The 16,386-nt window shown below is 33.3% G+C and overlaps 1 protein-coding gene across 13 annotated transcripts in view; it reads left to right on the top strand.

Moving 5' to 3' along the window:
* Positions 1–16,386, top strand: part of SK (small conductance calcium-activated potassium channel) — a 167,822-nt gene that overhangs the window by 45,040 nt on the left and 106,396 nt on the right. For 10 of the 13 annotated variants that reach the window (XM_053755599.1, XM_053755598.1, XM_053755597.2 and 7 more), the window contains 2 exons: positions 7,452–8,213; positions 9,652–9,753. In XM_053755599.1, coding sequence (XP_053611574.1) covers positions 7,464–8,213; positions 9,652–9,753 — 852 coding nt within the window. In that variant the 5' untranslated portion in view covers positions 7,452–7,463. The remainder of the gene's footprint in view (positions 1–7,451; positions 8,214–9,651; positions 9,754–16,386) is intronic. The other 3 variants (XM_053755604.2, XM_053755603.2, XM_064436429.1) reach the window with 1 other exon arrangement.

The following is a 16,386-nucleotide window of genomic DNA, read 5'->3' as shown; positions in this document are numbered from 1 at the left end:
TTTGCGAATTGTGTCGTACAATCGGTGAAACTAGAAACTATTTAAGTTTTATGAGGTCCTAAAATATTTATAAACTTTGAAGGGTGTTTGTTAGTTTGTTCCTACTTTTTACTTAAAATATATTAATAAAGAAACAAATAATCATAACATAATTGATTTTGAATTTTTATTGATTTTTCGAGGAATAAGCGTATTAAATTAATTAATTAATTCGCATATATATTAACAATCCAACTACTCTTGCAAAGATGAAGGTTTAGATGGTTATGAAGTTTGGTGAATGCAAAACCTGCTAGCTTACTTTCGATTTGACCAAATCGAAATCGAATCCTACTTTTAGAAGTACAACTTTATATATGTATAACTTTACACAAGAGCACAACATCTAAACTACGACTGAAGTAATCATGAAAACAATAACTTCTACATTTTGTTACACGAATCTCGATAGGATTTTCAATTTTTCACGCAAACTCGATACCGACCGTAATCCTCCGATATGACAACTATGAAATTGGTTTCCTTTTGTCGGAAATAAAGAGGTATTTGCACGACCTTCTTCAAAGCGATTCTGATGTCGGTAATTTTGTGACACGACGATTCTAATGTCAGATTATTTTTTGCAAAAATATAATCGGAATCAGTACTATTAGACTCCTCCTATAGAATTGTAATTATATAATTGTATATTATTGGGAAATCGCAGAAAGTGAGTTTTTCTCGGTTTTCCCAATAAAAAAAGTTGAATTCAAAAATAAAAATAAAAAAATATTATTTAAAAAATATATTTTATTATTTATTTGCAAAAATATATTTTATTTTTTATTTCCTGGGCTCTGACGCTCAACGACTGTGAGACAACCGGGAAAACGTTCATTTGAGACAGATGTTTTATTTTAAAAAAAATATAATTTTGTCACATCAAATATTAGTGGAATTTATACTGTATTTAATCATATTTATGTCAATAACAGTAAGAAAATATTAGAAATGCTACATACAATAATTTTATACAAACAAAATAATACGCAAAGCATATTTTCCCAAACTAACGAAAAGATCCCAAAGGACGCGCGATAAAATGCCTCAAATTGTACAAGCAAATCTGTGTCATATCTGAATAAAAATACTTTATAAACGAAAAAAAGAAAAAAATACACTTATAACATTAAATTGGATTCTATAAATCACAATAAGACGTCGTAATTGTACAAAATGGTCGGTTACGTAAAGATGGATGAGTGGCGAATGGAATATGGAAAAGAGTGCCGTCACAAGTATAAGGTAGCTGTAGCCAAATGAAAAAGTTACGTAGATGCCTTACGTAGATGTTGATTTTTTTTGGCCGAATATTACTTATAATGACGCCAAATTATAAGTATATAATGTTTATCTTTCCTAATTGAATTTTGTTGTTTACATGGATATCGTTTACTTCATTCCATCATTTATAATAACAGTGTTTAAATGAAACTAAATGTGTTCCGGAATTTTTGAACCAATCCAGCTATGTTTAAGTAATTATTGAAAATGATAATGAGAAGAAAAAATTCTGAGCGAGCGGGAAAAAAATTCTCGATACCAGAAATTTTTCATCTCATTATTAATTTCAAAAATAAGTTAAAAAGCATGTGTGACATGTATCATGTATAATCCATTATGTTTAAGTAAGTACATATCTTTCAAGGTTTTTTTGAAAAAAAAAATCAAAAGCAAAGTCACATAATAGCATAATTGTTATAAAAACACTGATTCAAGAGCTAATTCAGCTGAGTAAAGAATCTTAAAGTGCCATTTTAAGACACTTTCACTTGAGATTTCCCTGTGAAGAGCAGAATATACACGGCGCTTGCTGACATTTTCTTTTATTATCGAGAGTAACTGGCGTCCTAAGTGAGCTGCAAAATACAGGACGCTGTGCGACATTGTGTATGTGTGCGGTAACTAAATAGGTCACAAATATATTTGTAGATGTGTACTGTAATGTAAACTGCGGATTGTGAGCTAAACCTCACAAAAAAGGACTAGCAATTTGAAAGGGCAGAAGAGAAATTGATATTTAAATGATTTTCTATTAGGATTAAAATGATATTTTTTGAATAACCACAAACATAACTAAATTTATGTCCAGGCACTTTAAATATAGCGTGGTAATGATGCCTAGACAGTTTGTTTATATTAGCAAATTGTAATCTCATTTTGGGCATCATTTATTTTGCGCGGGCATTTTTGATTTCATTCTTTTTATTCATCATTTAAGAACGTCGTTCTTGTCAGTGGAGTTCCTTCCAATAGCGTCCAATTAATCACTTGGCCCATAATCTATACATAGATATGAGCGCGTTCACTAACATACATTTGGAATTGACGTATTACGCCGCGTCGTGCAGCTTTACTGTTTTTATTGTCCACCTAGGACACCGGGTAATCTTCAGAGTGCATTAACGCCAGGTGACGGCACCGGAATGGCGACTGCATGTGGAATGAGAATGACTTCTATAAAACAAACTTTACAGTTAAGAGTTTATGAAGAACAGAGAAATATACAAAACTTTCTATATTTTATGAAAATTTTGATTTTTGTTATACAATTTTAGTTTTTGGACTACTTATCGGCTAATCTGATAGTCAAATTTTTTTAGTTCAAAAAAAGAGAATATTATGTCTGCCAAAACGTGAAAATGATGTGATTATGTGTGTTTGTTTGTTTGTCTTTCTTTCACGTCAAGACTAAAATCATTTTAGTAATGTGATTTTTGGCATTTGGAACGAGGGGAGTCGTAGACTATAGTTAGTCAAAGTCAAACATAAAAAAACGATATCGATGAAAATAATTTACAGATTTCAAGAGGTTTCCAGCTCAATTACTCACTTCAGCTTCTGGTACAGTCGAATACAGTTGACTACCTATAATTTCACGCATGAATCACTAGGCCGCAGTAAGTAATAGGGGAGAATTGGCAACGAATTTGAGTTAGTTGATGTGCTGTTGCCTTTACTTCAGAATGTTCGGAGACCGAAAAAAACAAATTGCCAGCCGGTTCTTTCCGTGTCATAGGTTTTCGGGTGCTTTTCGTTACTTATGCGCAATTTAAATTTGGAAAGATACAATGTGTTTTTAAATTGTATTTTACCCTTTTGCAAGCAATAAACAAAACACAAAGGAAATTTATTTATATTGCTACTTTGAACGTTTTTTATATATTTACTGTTGGCAAAAAGAGCAAAATAAAATACCTATAACAGTATTGTTTTAATACAAGCAAAACTTTATCTTATTGATGTAGTACTTACATTGTATATGTCGGACAATTACTTTAGGAGAATAAAAGTTTGACGTTTCTGTTTGAGAGCAGAGTTCATATAACAAAGATATTTTTTTTTTCATTTTAAGCCAAAAAATTATAATAAAGTAAGAGATATTTATTTTTATTTACTAAAATGTATAATTATGAATAATCACATATAACGGGTTTAGCTAAAAATAATATAAAAATGTGAATGGACTAGTGTAGTATAAAAAAATTATTACATAAATCAAGTGGAATGAATGTTGTAATTATAGCAACTTGGACGTTAAGTGGTACTGGAATAAAAATATTCTTTATTTTGATTTTTTTTTTCACATCTCACTATCGTACGTATTACCTTTATGATTGGTTGTTGTTGTTATTATCAATTATCGAAGTGAAAAGCAGAATGTAAACCTTAACAAACGACATTTCGCCCTCGACATTTCATTTTTGACATGATTAGTCTTGATAAACAGAGTTCACAGTGCAGCACAGCCACGTAATAACAGTAGATAGACAAAAAGTTTATTTGTAATGCCAATAACACAGTAATATAAATAAACAGCAAAAGAACACACAGAGTATAGAGATCTCCGTGTTGCAACAATACAAAAAGGTCAGTTTACAACACATTGATGTGTGTTGTACTCGTAAACTGAGATGACCTTTTGTGGGCGATCCCAGAGGAGTGATACACTGTTTTCAGTATAGTTATTTCATTCAACAATGTGTTATTAGGGAGGATCTAAAGCCCTCTTATCTATTTATCTTCTTATCAACATGATTAGCCCCCACATGCGGGCTTTTCCACGTGCCATGCGATAGGAAACTTATTCTTAAAGTCAGATATTTCTATGCCTAATTCTCGTATGTTCCCAGCTTTCTTGGCTGTGGTACCCATAAGCCATGAGTGCACGTAAGAAAGAAAGAAAATTTTATGACGGCCTGCCTTGCGTGACAACCCATGTCAAGCCTCTTTGAGAATGATATTCCCAAATAAAATTATTTTTTCCAAATTAATATAAATAATATTAATAATATGTCTTTATTCATGTTACATAAATTAAAGTTATGCAATAGATCTGAATTAAGATTTAAAATAAAATAAAACAAAGGGTGCCTGAGCATATACAAATTAATATCATCCTGTGACGCTAATATTTCTATAATAATGCTAGCTGCGCGCTGGGGCTTCACTCCCGTGGGAATTTTGGTGATACCCTATGTATTATTTCAGGTCTAGAATATGACACCTGAAATAATACATAGGGTATCACCCGTGTACTAAATTTCATAACAATCCGTCCAGTAGATTTTGCGTGAAAGAGTAACAAACATACATCCGAACAAACTTTCGCATTTATAATGTTAGTATAGCATTCCAGTATACTTATTACATTTTAATCAAATCATTACCGACCTATACGTATACTGTTTCGTTTAGAAAACGACGTCGTATACAAAGCTTATATTGTAATGTGAATTTTACCCTCTGTTAAGGTAATGGATACTTTTAGAGCTTTTAACAAAGTATCCGGTGATAGTCATCTTAATGTATCCCACAGCTTTTGTTGCCCTAAAGTTCACCAAATATCATTGTAATATATATTCTTCACGATCCACTAAATAAAAGCGACCTCTGGTGTCATTAATTATCAAGTTAGAGGCATTTTTAAACTTATAATGCCGGCTACACACTATCGCGGAATTTTTCGCCGAAATTTGACGGACACTGCTTACATTGCTAGTTTTTCATTGCGGTAAATAAAAACACTCATACAAACTACGCAATGTTCATGCATTCGCGTCGGCGTTCGATGATAGTGTGGAGCCAGCCTATCAATTTTTTGACAGGGTATATGGATATGACTATAAAAACTGGTAGATCATTCTTGTAGCATTTTGTACCATGTTTTATCACTACTAGTATAAAACAAAGTCGCCATTCGCGTCTGTCTGTTTCTATTCTGATACAGCATATTTCACATAGAATGTTTTCTTTTGTTTCGTCTGAGTTTCATCGAGAATCCAAAATTTATTTCAATACAATGAAACTCTCTGAACAATCTTCTTTACGAAGTCATTATGTGTGTACAGTTTTATGGTCAACTACAAATGTTGGTATTATCATTTGGGCTGATAATCATTTCATACAAACTCCAATGAATATTAGACTTCCAAATTGACTCTAACCTCGCCACTATGAAATGAAAAATTAAATTTTCGCTCAGATCTGGTTTTCACGCTGCATCAGTGAGTTATGAGCTTATACATTTTTAAATATACTTATACCGCTAAAGTAACAATGAGATACATGATCAGATCTGCCGTGAGGTTTGTAAAACAAAAATTAAGAAATATGACTTACGCTGAAAATTAAAAAAAAAAAGAATATTCTTTTACAGATGTATAAAAACAGATTCGAGATAATTTGAAATATTGATAAGAATTGTACTTTTTTAATGAAAATGAATTTTAAAATATCTTGTTCTTAGTCACATAATATGGATTTGTACTAATGACTGAATTAATCTAACTCTCGAATTTAAGTACTCATATTTACTTGAGTTTGTCCCTTTTTTGTCAGTTTTTTAACCGAGAACAATAATGTTGGTAGTAAACCTAAAATATATTTGAAAAAAATGAGTGTGAAGAAAACAAGGAATAAAATATCGTGTCCGAGTTTGATAAGCACCATTATTAAGGCTTCCTTTCTGAGTTTTTTTCCAGTAATGGATGCCCTCTAAGTTTAGCTTAGGATGTGGCTCGAGCATTATCGTCATTAATCTTGATATACCCTTTGTAAATAGAAGAGGGAAAATGCCAGTAGCACCTTATTTCTGACCAAATCTTATTGAGTTAAAATCTCGTCCATTAAAAATACTATTATGCTAGTGAGCAACTTTATCTATGTACAACTAATTTAAAAAATTCTATTAAAATTATACGTAAATGAAACAAATATGGAAAGTTGCGGAAAATACAAATTTTTGAATCGTTTAGAGCATAATAAAATAGGACAAAAATGGTAAAATGACCTATATTTTTGAAGTGTAATAACCAAGGGCGTTGTCGCCTCGCAAAAGTCAAGTGATCATTAGCAAGGCAAAAATAACTTGCTGTTGTCAGAATATAATAAAATTCACACTAGTTTTTTTTTATTCAACGAAAGCATATTATTTATCGCGTTTCTTTTTTGCAGGATGCCGAAAAAACCCAATAAATTCTCCTTTATCCACAGTCCCTGGTATTTGTTCAGCTTCGAGAATCCTTCAGGTTTAGCCGAAGATACTGTAATCCACTGTAGTCGCTGGGGACGAAAAGAAACATGTTACTGTAATTTGGTTAGAAATGTTGCAAACATATTTTAGCCTTTTATATTTTTTGGTAAAATTTAAGTACCTACCTAATAAATATTTGAAAGATATATATATTTTAAATAGTTACTAGTTTTAGCCCGTAAATTCGTACGTGCATAAAATCTTGGGTTTTCCGTTCCCGCAAGAATTATTTTTTCAGTATTACTTTGTTTGTACTTCTCAAGAAAACTCTCTTTCTCTCTCCAAATATACCTCTTATTCAATATTGACAGTCTTCTTTTTCCATCTGCTGAGAATAGGCATATCTTAAAGAACCAGTTTCGACACACAACTTTACTTATTATTTCATACTTATTTCAAGTATACCTCTACCATTTGAATGATCAGTATAATAATTCGTTTGTACAATAGCCATAAAAAAAGATTATATCCATATCTCTATATATGTACTCATCTAATTTGAAAAAAAACCCTTAGGGTGAATTTCTGAGTGACAGCAAGCATCGTGCTTGGAATGTGGAGGCGTTTTCATGAAGTTGTTACGATAAAGAAAATGGTCATGAGTGACATTTCCTTTAAAAAATATAATGTTTCTTTTTTCCATACGTGTTTGAGGTTTGCTCTTAAAATATTTCTTTATCGAAACAAGTATTCTTTTCCAAAGTGTGTGTACATAATCTATAACAAGATATTGCCGAAAGATCAATAAGCCAGCTGTTCCTTTCAGGAGCCTTTCATTTTTCTCGGAAGGATTAAATTTAATAGCCTTTTTATTACGGTCGTAAGTTTCACTAGTTGCCGTTAAAACTTTTTTAACGAACGACGTATTTTGTTTCAGATTACGAGCAAAATGTCAGCTCCCACAACGGATAGCACTGAAGCCATCACCAACTCAGGATACGGGAGTAGTGACGAGACTGCTAGTCTATTAGTCTCCGGGCCTTCAGTCACTGTCATCGTTCCATCAGTCGCTTCCGAAAACAGAACCGTCAAACCTGTTTTACAAAGACAAGATTGCACGACACATTTGCGTCCGCAATTGTCCGGTGGACCGGGAAGTGAGGAAAGTACAACCTCCGTCAGATTGGAAGACGGAACGGCAAGAAGCGTCCCGGATATAGAACTACAATGTCGAGAGCTACCCACAGACCGCCCTCAGACGCTCGTGTCTCCTGTCGCTACCTGCTCCCACCGAGGGTCAGTGACCGCCTGCCAACTAGTACCGCAGACGTACTCTAGATGTCGCGTTTGCGAGCGGCGACAGTCCACAGCACCCATGTCTGCGTTGCAACTAGCGCGATCTGTGTCGCGAGAAAGCGTACGTTCCGCTATTCACTACCCGTGTGGTTGCAGTTCGCTCCACGCAGTTAGTACTTGTCCTGTTATACAACCTCCAGCCTTATTGCTGCCAGCAACAAGTACCAGAATCATCCGACAGAGCTCGCAGCCGGAGTCTAGCGCATGCGCGGCTCACTGTCCTCATCATGGCCACCACCATCCTAGCGCCTCCCTGCGGCAACTCCGAGAACCAGGGGACGGAATAGCAGGCATCGCAGCTGATTCTCTGCGAATCAACGGCGGCATGCGGCCCTTCAAACAGGTAAGTGCACCACCCCGTAGATGGCGCTACTAGTACGCAAATGTCTGCTAGAAGTTTGGAAATATAACAGCGTTGTGCTTATCAATGTGTCGGAAAACTCATCAAATCGTCATTCAAATCATTTGAACCGGAATCATAATTCGTTATTTATACGGATTTGTTCGTTTATGATTAATGATAGGAAGCATTATAATGATAAATGTGAAGTCAACCGCTGTAATGTTGGAAGCAATAACAATCTATTTAACGAGTGTAATGGCTGAAAAAAATGGTCTAAAAATTGCCAGAAACAAGTTTTTTTTTAGATTTTTGTTAAAAGAAAAGCTGAGCACACAGACGGACAGCTCTTGGGGAAATTTTATCTAATTAAACCGCTAAGTGAATTGCTGAGAAAACAACAGTATAATTTGGAACAGCAACTTTGTTCCTCTTGCTTCAAATACGTAGAAAAATTAAAACGCTGCATAATTGGTTTACATATTTGTTAAAACCACAATGTTTTTTAATGATTTATGTGCCATTAAACTTTTTGAGCGACGTAAAAATGTAATTCATGTTAAGTACTAAATTTACTAAACATTCATATTTTTTTATTTCTGAATGAAAATAGGTAGGTACTCTTTTTAACCAAAAATTATTTATTCAAATAATCCATTTATTTGAATAAATATTTTTTGGTTAAATCTATCTTATCAAAATAATTCTTTAAATATGTTAGAACTAATCAGTGGTTGTAACAAATTTTTTAGGCAAAAAAATATGATTAAGTCATAATCATATTTCAAACGAAACCTTGACTTTACGAGAAGGACTTTAATGCGAAAATTTTTATTAAACAGTCACGTGAGCTAAAATATTTTCGCAGAAAATTTGTAGTAGATTTTGTTTATAAAAAGTTGTGTTTTGATCAGCATTCTGATATGTATCACAAGTTAAAGAATCTTTTTGTGAGTTAAAAATGCTCTTCTATTTTTAAAGGTCATATTTGCTTATAGAAGTCTAAGAATCTCGCCTCGCATAAAGAATTAATTGACGTAAGTATAACTTGACAGTATTTTGTATATATTACTTAATAACAAAAGCGTTAAAGCAATTTATTAAGCGTTAATTATTTATTTGATTGATTTTATAAATTTGTTTGTGTTTATCTTTTAGTTTTGTGATATTAAAGTAGATACATATAATAGAAATGTAGGTATTTCAAAGATTTTTCTCTCCTCAAAAGAATAGTAGTCAGGTAATCTTCATTATTCATTAAACTGCCATTAAACTCACCTGATAAATAATAGGTACATATATCTGACAAGTGATATCAACACAAACCCAAAATTAAAAACCAAATATCAATTTACAGGTGTAAGTGCTGTGTAGAGTCTTGAGTCGGGTATAACTAAATCAAATCAAATTTCATTTTGATTTGATTCTTTTTAACCTACAGGGACTCCTTCTCTGCCCTCAAACCTTGTCGCAGACTCGTCGCGCCCGGCTGAGACGAGCATTCACTGAAGCCACCGGAGACACAGTTACCTACGTTAAGACGGTGGGCTCAAAACTATTGGATTATGCACCGCCAACCGCAGTCGACTGTACAAAGACGTTACAATTGACATATGTGGTTACAACGGAAAATACACATACATTTTGTACTGCAAATGGAACATAGATCTTAGCTTCACATTTACAGTACAAATTAAGTCCGATTACATTTTAGAAGTAGTTCCGCTCTTATCAAAGTGACGTGGCAAATCCGTGTTTGTACAATCGAATTGGCGGTATCTCTGAATTAATCACGAAAGTACTCGTAATTTGTTAGTTGGCGAATGTGTCGTCCCTCTAGCTTCGTCTAATGACCACAGATAGCCCACCCCCCCACCGAACCCTGTCCCAGCACCGAACGCTTCTCATGAAAATCGTTTTCTCCATCACAATCGAGCGACATGACGTCACGAGCACGCTATCGGGTTTGACAAATTAGCTTTGAATGTCGATTGTCTTGATATCACCAATATGTTCTACAGGTTCACTTATTATGTTTTCTTTCGTGACATCATCATTTGCTACGTCATGAATTCTGAAGGATATTACGTCACCGCTTGGAGGTACATTACTCAACTCACTCAAGCTATACACAGCACATACACTTTCATTAGATACCACATGTTCACGGTGATGGATATAGCGCTATGCACTTTAGATCGATGACTAGATCGCACAATGCTTTTGTATAATTTATATAATGTTTTTTTAAAATTTGCGTCTACAGAATTAGTAATTAGAATAGCTATATTATTTTGCATTAAAAAGAATTAGAATAGGTATGTTCAGCGAAAATGTATGCAAATAGAGTTACAGGCGAGTCGGACTAAGTACAGAGCCGGAGCCTTTATTCTAAATACAGATATATTTATATTTATTTTATTTATGCTAGTTACGAAAAATATATGCGTATGGTCTGAGGGCCCACTTCTTGAAATTCTAGGGAATTATGCTAGGGATGTAGTGAATATTCCAAAAGAATATAACGATTTTATGGAAAACAATGTATATAAACGTACACGAATAGCACTCCTCGTTTGAAAATTTCAATTTTCTTAAATTGTACTTACCAATACTTCCAAATAGATAGATTTATAGATAATCAATGTGTAATTGAGCCTGGATAATCACTAATTGAGCGTGGTTACTTAGACAATTTAAGGCGTAAAATTGACAAAATTTTAGTGTGTTCATTTATTAAAATTTCTCTCCCATTTTCAAATCGTTCGCCGAAAGGCATGCCTAGTTTGTGGGGAATTCTCATTCGATTTGAGTAATATCGAATATTCCGGTGAAGGAAAACATCGTGAGGAAACCTGCACACTGGTTGATTATTATTAACATGTGTGTGAAATGGAGAAGGCAATGGCAAACCACTCCATTAATAATGCCAAGAAAGTTGTTGTGTGTGTTTCATACCACGTAATAACTACGACCCTCAGCCATGAGGAATACGACTATGAAGAGAAGAATATCGAATATATTGGGCCTAGAGCCCTATGGAGTAAGCTGGCGTGGTATTGAAGATTATTCTGCTTCGAAGAACATCTTCATTTACAGCCGCCATGAGATAAACATGCTCAATCTTCCCGCATGAACACTTTATTTATATTCGTCGTTTCAATTTTTATGCAATATTTTTCTATCATATTTCGTCAAACATATAAATCGATTTGAAGCTTGATAGTTCTATCTATTGAAATATTTGCATTTTCTAAATTATGTATGTATGTAGGCATTGGTATATGAAATCCGGTAATTTTTTTAATATGTAAAACTTAAGTCTATATTAGTTATTATTTTATGCGGTTGTCATTTCATTGATCAGTGAATTCGTAAACGTACTCGTATTATCGGAATATTGACAACATTGAAACTAAAACACGAGGTACCATATTTTATGTGCAGCATTAGCAAAGGCGTAATAAGTTAGGGCAACCTTGGACGTTACTTTTGATATTGTACTGGCAAATTTATTTCTCGGTGGGTTGTATGTTCGCCACAGTATAAAGTAATAAGTAGTCAAGTGTCTAAGTACTGGGATATTGTGAATGCTATTTCTTATATCATTAATTTATTTTTAATACGAGTCAAATCGCAATACGCTGCATAGCTACTATGAATGACACCTAGACCAAATTAAGTTTGTTTATTTTACGTTTATTACAAAAATATAATAATGTGAAAAGCCTGAGGCTTTTTCTACCAATCAAGCCGTGATACAGAAAAAATAACATTTTCAGGGTGATTGTAAATTAAAATTGGTATGTACGCACACAAAACGGAAAACAATTGAAATTAAATCAAATTAACCACCATCGATACAGACCAGATCTGAAAATAATGTCCTACTGTACCATTTGCTATGGCTCTCGCAATACACTAACCTTATTCTTCCTAATGGAGCCGATGTTGTCGCAGAAATATGCCAAGTTGTGAGTGGATTGGTTTGAGTCTCATTACGTCCGGTTCTTTATGACGATGTACTTATTAAAATTGCCTTCCTCTCACTTTTCATTTAAAAATAATTCTGATTTCTTCTCGCTCTTCAGGAATTAATGTGTTTTTCAAATGCAATGTGAAAGTAGCTTATAGTATGATCTCGTGATGCGTGGAAATAAAAATTATTTCGAGAAAAGCTTTACCATTTCTAAAGACAAAAAGAAAAAGAGGCCCAGAGTGCGAAGTGCAGGTTTGCATGTCACTTCTCACTATCGAATCGATTCGAAGTGAGACGCAGCGAACCAATCACATTGCGGTGTGGTTGTCCTTGCGTCACAATGGCTGCGAGTCGACTCGATGGTGAGAAGTGACATGCAAACCCACACTTAGCCCTCAGAACGTTTCACGAACTCTCTCAATCTCTAAATGTCCATCAGGTACCATTATTCTAACTATATACGACGTAAAGAATCTTACCCTAAAATTAATTTTAAAAAATTTTACCCGATCTTATAAATCTAGACCAGATCTAGACTAGATGAGTTGCTGCGTTGTCATCTCCGATATTTCCACCATATTCTTTATTTTTATTCACAAAGTCAATATAATTTGTATAGTTTATTGAAATATCTAAAAATAAAATATACCTTCACTAGAAATATATAAAAAAACATATTATTATGAGTACTCATATAACAGAATTTCATTCTGTCTTCCCAAAACATACTCATACATAATTAATTGTGTTAGAAGACTGAAGAGAAAAATACGTGATAAATATTATTTATTCAGGAACAATCTTGTAATATAAGATGATTGTTTGCCTTCACCAGTATTGACTTGATAGCAGAAATATTGGGGAAAAGTTCAACAATTTATCATACTGTCTTTTGAAAGTTTCATGTTTTGATAAGAATATTTCAAAGTGTGCCCTACCCTTCAAAAAGTCATTTCATTTGATTAATATACTTATTTTTTATATGCATATGAATTTGATAACATTATAATTTATGTCAATTCGCCCACTTAATTTTAACATACTTATAAGACCCACGTTTGTCAATTGACGTCTATGGAGAAAAGGCTGCAGTGAAGTTTGTTGCGCCGCTTTTTCACTTGCGCTTTGGAAGTCGGCAGTAGTAACTATAAGTTTTAAGTAAATTTTTGACGTAAATAAGTAATGTATATCATCCTATGTATGTACTTAGGATGATACCTAAGAACAAATAATCCTTTTCTTTTTAATTAAGTGAAAAAGGTCAACAAATAAACTAAGTCAAATACAATTTAATCTTTAAATATACTCTCCAAAGGCAGAAGATGGAGACATCTTAATACTATTAACATTGCAAATTGCTTCAAGCACCACGATAAAATAAGTAATGTAATCTACCACTTTGTATAATATTCATTCTATAGATGATAGCCGCAATGCCCGCTCTAACATTGTTTTTTACAAAGAGCAGTTTCCAAGAAATTAATTAAATTATTTATTCATAAATTGTGGGACTATAGACTAGAGACTGAATAAAAAATTAAGCCATACAAAATTATAAATTGTTTGTAGTTACTCGAATTGCTCAGAGTAAGAATCCTTCTGTATATCCGTACTTTCATTACACTATCGAGCAATCAGTTCATTATAGTAAAGAGTAGAAAATAGTAGTAAAGTAAGTATTTTTTATGATTTGTTGTAAAATATTATTGGATTTGAATAAATGAGATCATTTTAAAAGTAATGCAATCGCTCTATTACTAGGCTGTAATATTCGAAGTAACTTACAACTTTAAGAGTGAGTTACACCAATCACTTTGACGCACTTTTACGCAATTTTTACTATGCACGCCGCTGGCGTTTAGAACATCAGCGGCGCGCAGATTATAGTCAACGTCAAAGTTGACTGGTGCACTAATGATGAAACAGACCTTGTGGGTCTGTCATGAGTTTAGTAAGTACTTCGTCGGAGTACTTACTAATTCCATGGGGTCTGTTCTATTATTGACAGGATACAAATGAACATACGTCAAAATGACAATTATACAGAATTCCAAATTTAAAACGCGTCATAAGCTACGAATTTGTTACACAACGAAATTCATTACCATTAAGCATTATTACTGAATAATGGTTTGTGCAAAGCCTGTGATTTTGGCAACCTTACTGATGTAACGATGTGATCAGCGCTTGGAAGCCTGCCCGGAACCGTTGTTGGAACAGACGTCTTGTCTTGATGTAATTATGTAGGGTATATAACTAGGCAAAGATATTGTTCGTAAACGAAAACCACAAAATCAGTTTGCGTGTTCTGTTCTATAAACAAATCAAAAGAAAGATTAAGCACTCTTTAAACCTAGGTACTTGTCTGTCGTCGTCGTACTATGTTTCGTCTCGTTTTGTTAATGCCAAATCTTGTAAATTGCGATAGTGATAAAATATACTTTGGCTTTTTTATGAATAACAGGGATAGGTTCTAACGTAGATAAGCTGTTTACATGTGCTCCGGTTTAAATTTAATGTAAGAATAAAATTAAAATCATCCTGTAGTTAAATGCGAGTAATTATTGAGGAATTTCGATTATTTATCACCATATAATAAAATGATCATACTTTAGGTTTTTTAGACACAGATCAGTAAGTACTAAGTTGATATAAGTTATAGTTCCATGAGCGACTTTATTAAAAGATAATACTCTCTTTCATTTTGAAATTTTCTCGGTTTCTTCCGCCATCATTGAGCATCAGAGCCCAGGGACCACTTTCAGATTACTCATTCGAAACTAACTTACCGTAATTTCTTCATACAAAATTTGACAATCAGTAAGTTCTTACAGAACTCAGTGTAGAAATGTCAGATAAAGTTTTAATTTATTTTACTTATTTTGTCCGCTCTTAATAAGCCTTAACAATTAGCAGTATCTTTAATTACCTTCTCGTTTATTGGCGAGACAATAAATGGTAATGATACAATACAAATAGGAACAAGAGCTGTTAATGTAATCAAAACCAGATTACAAGAAATTAAAACAACTTAATTTGTTCTGTGATGTAAACAATGTTGAATGATCCAATTTAAATTACTGCTGTGTTTCCTGTGAAATTTTCGGGAAAATATTATTTAAAATTATCCATTGGATAGTTCCAGTGATTAATGCTTTAAAAGAAACAAACAATATTATTAGCATAGATGTCATTTCTCTCTTTCTCTCATCTTCATGTATTGCGATTGCATTATCAGCTATGAAGCCTAATGGCTAATTGTTGTATGGCGTTCATAATGTCGATGTCATCTTTGGGAATGCCATTGTTACCTATCCCCTCAGTACACCAGTCACCACGTACAACATCCGTGGGAGAAAAATAAATGAATATAATTTAACATATTTCTTACTATATTATTTTTTAATACTTTCATGGCAGGCCATGCCAGTCGTGCTCTGTTGCGACGATGCTGCTCCGTTTGGCTATTTTTATAGCTTTTGACACTGACGTGCGTTGACAACTTCATACAATTTCTACGTAGTTTTGCATTGATCCGTCGCGGAGGAATGGGGCTCTAAGTGTATATATAAACAAGAAATGGAAATTGAGAAATCAAAACGCTTAAAACATTTCGAAGCAACATTATAGTTTAATAATGAAGAAACAAACTAAATTATCGTTATAATTTGATACTGAGCTGTTGTTTATTGCAAATTGGTATCCAGTAATCAATTTATGAGCTGATTAAATTCGGCCTGAACTGGCATTGGCGTGGCAGTATGAATATAGGTAATTGCTTTGAACCACAAACAATATCGCGTGAATTTTATATGTACAGAGCAAATTGTCTAGGCAACACTTGAACATTTTTGAAAGTTAGTTTTCGGGACATTTTAGTTATAAAAAATGTATATTTATGATTGAAACATATGTTTTTTCTATTATATTTATATTGATTCTTCTATCTCCAATTTATCGTTGACAAATGTTGTGATTCCTGTCAATTGGTGTACAGCTATACATGTACTTTATGCGGCGTTCACGATAAATCGGCAATTAATGTTGGTAACTTGAAGTCGACTGTACATAATTATTTTAAAAATATAAGTTTTTGTACAGGCATTTAATCTTACATCTTTTCAGAAGTATAAAATAAAATGTAGACAACAAAAATGTGACATGAATTTTTATTTTTATTGACTGTAAGATCTCATT

Source organism: Plodia interpunctella, chromosome 15 (genome assembly GCF_027563975.2).
Source record: "Plodia interpunctella isolate USDA-ARS_2022_Savannah chromosome 15, ilPloInte3.2, whole genome shotgun sequence".
NCBI classification, from domain to species: Eukaryota; Metazoa; Arthropoda; class Insecta; order Lepidoptera; family Pyralidae; genus Plodia; species Plodia interpunctella.
The sequence above is the reverse complement of the archived record's forward strand: the minus strand, read 5'-3'. Positions and strand labels throughout refer to the sequence as shown.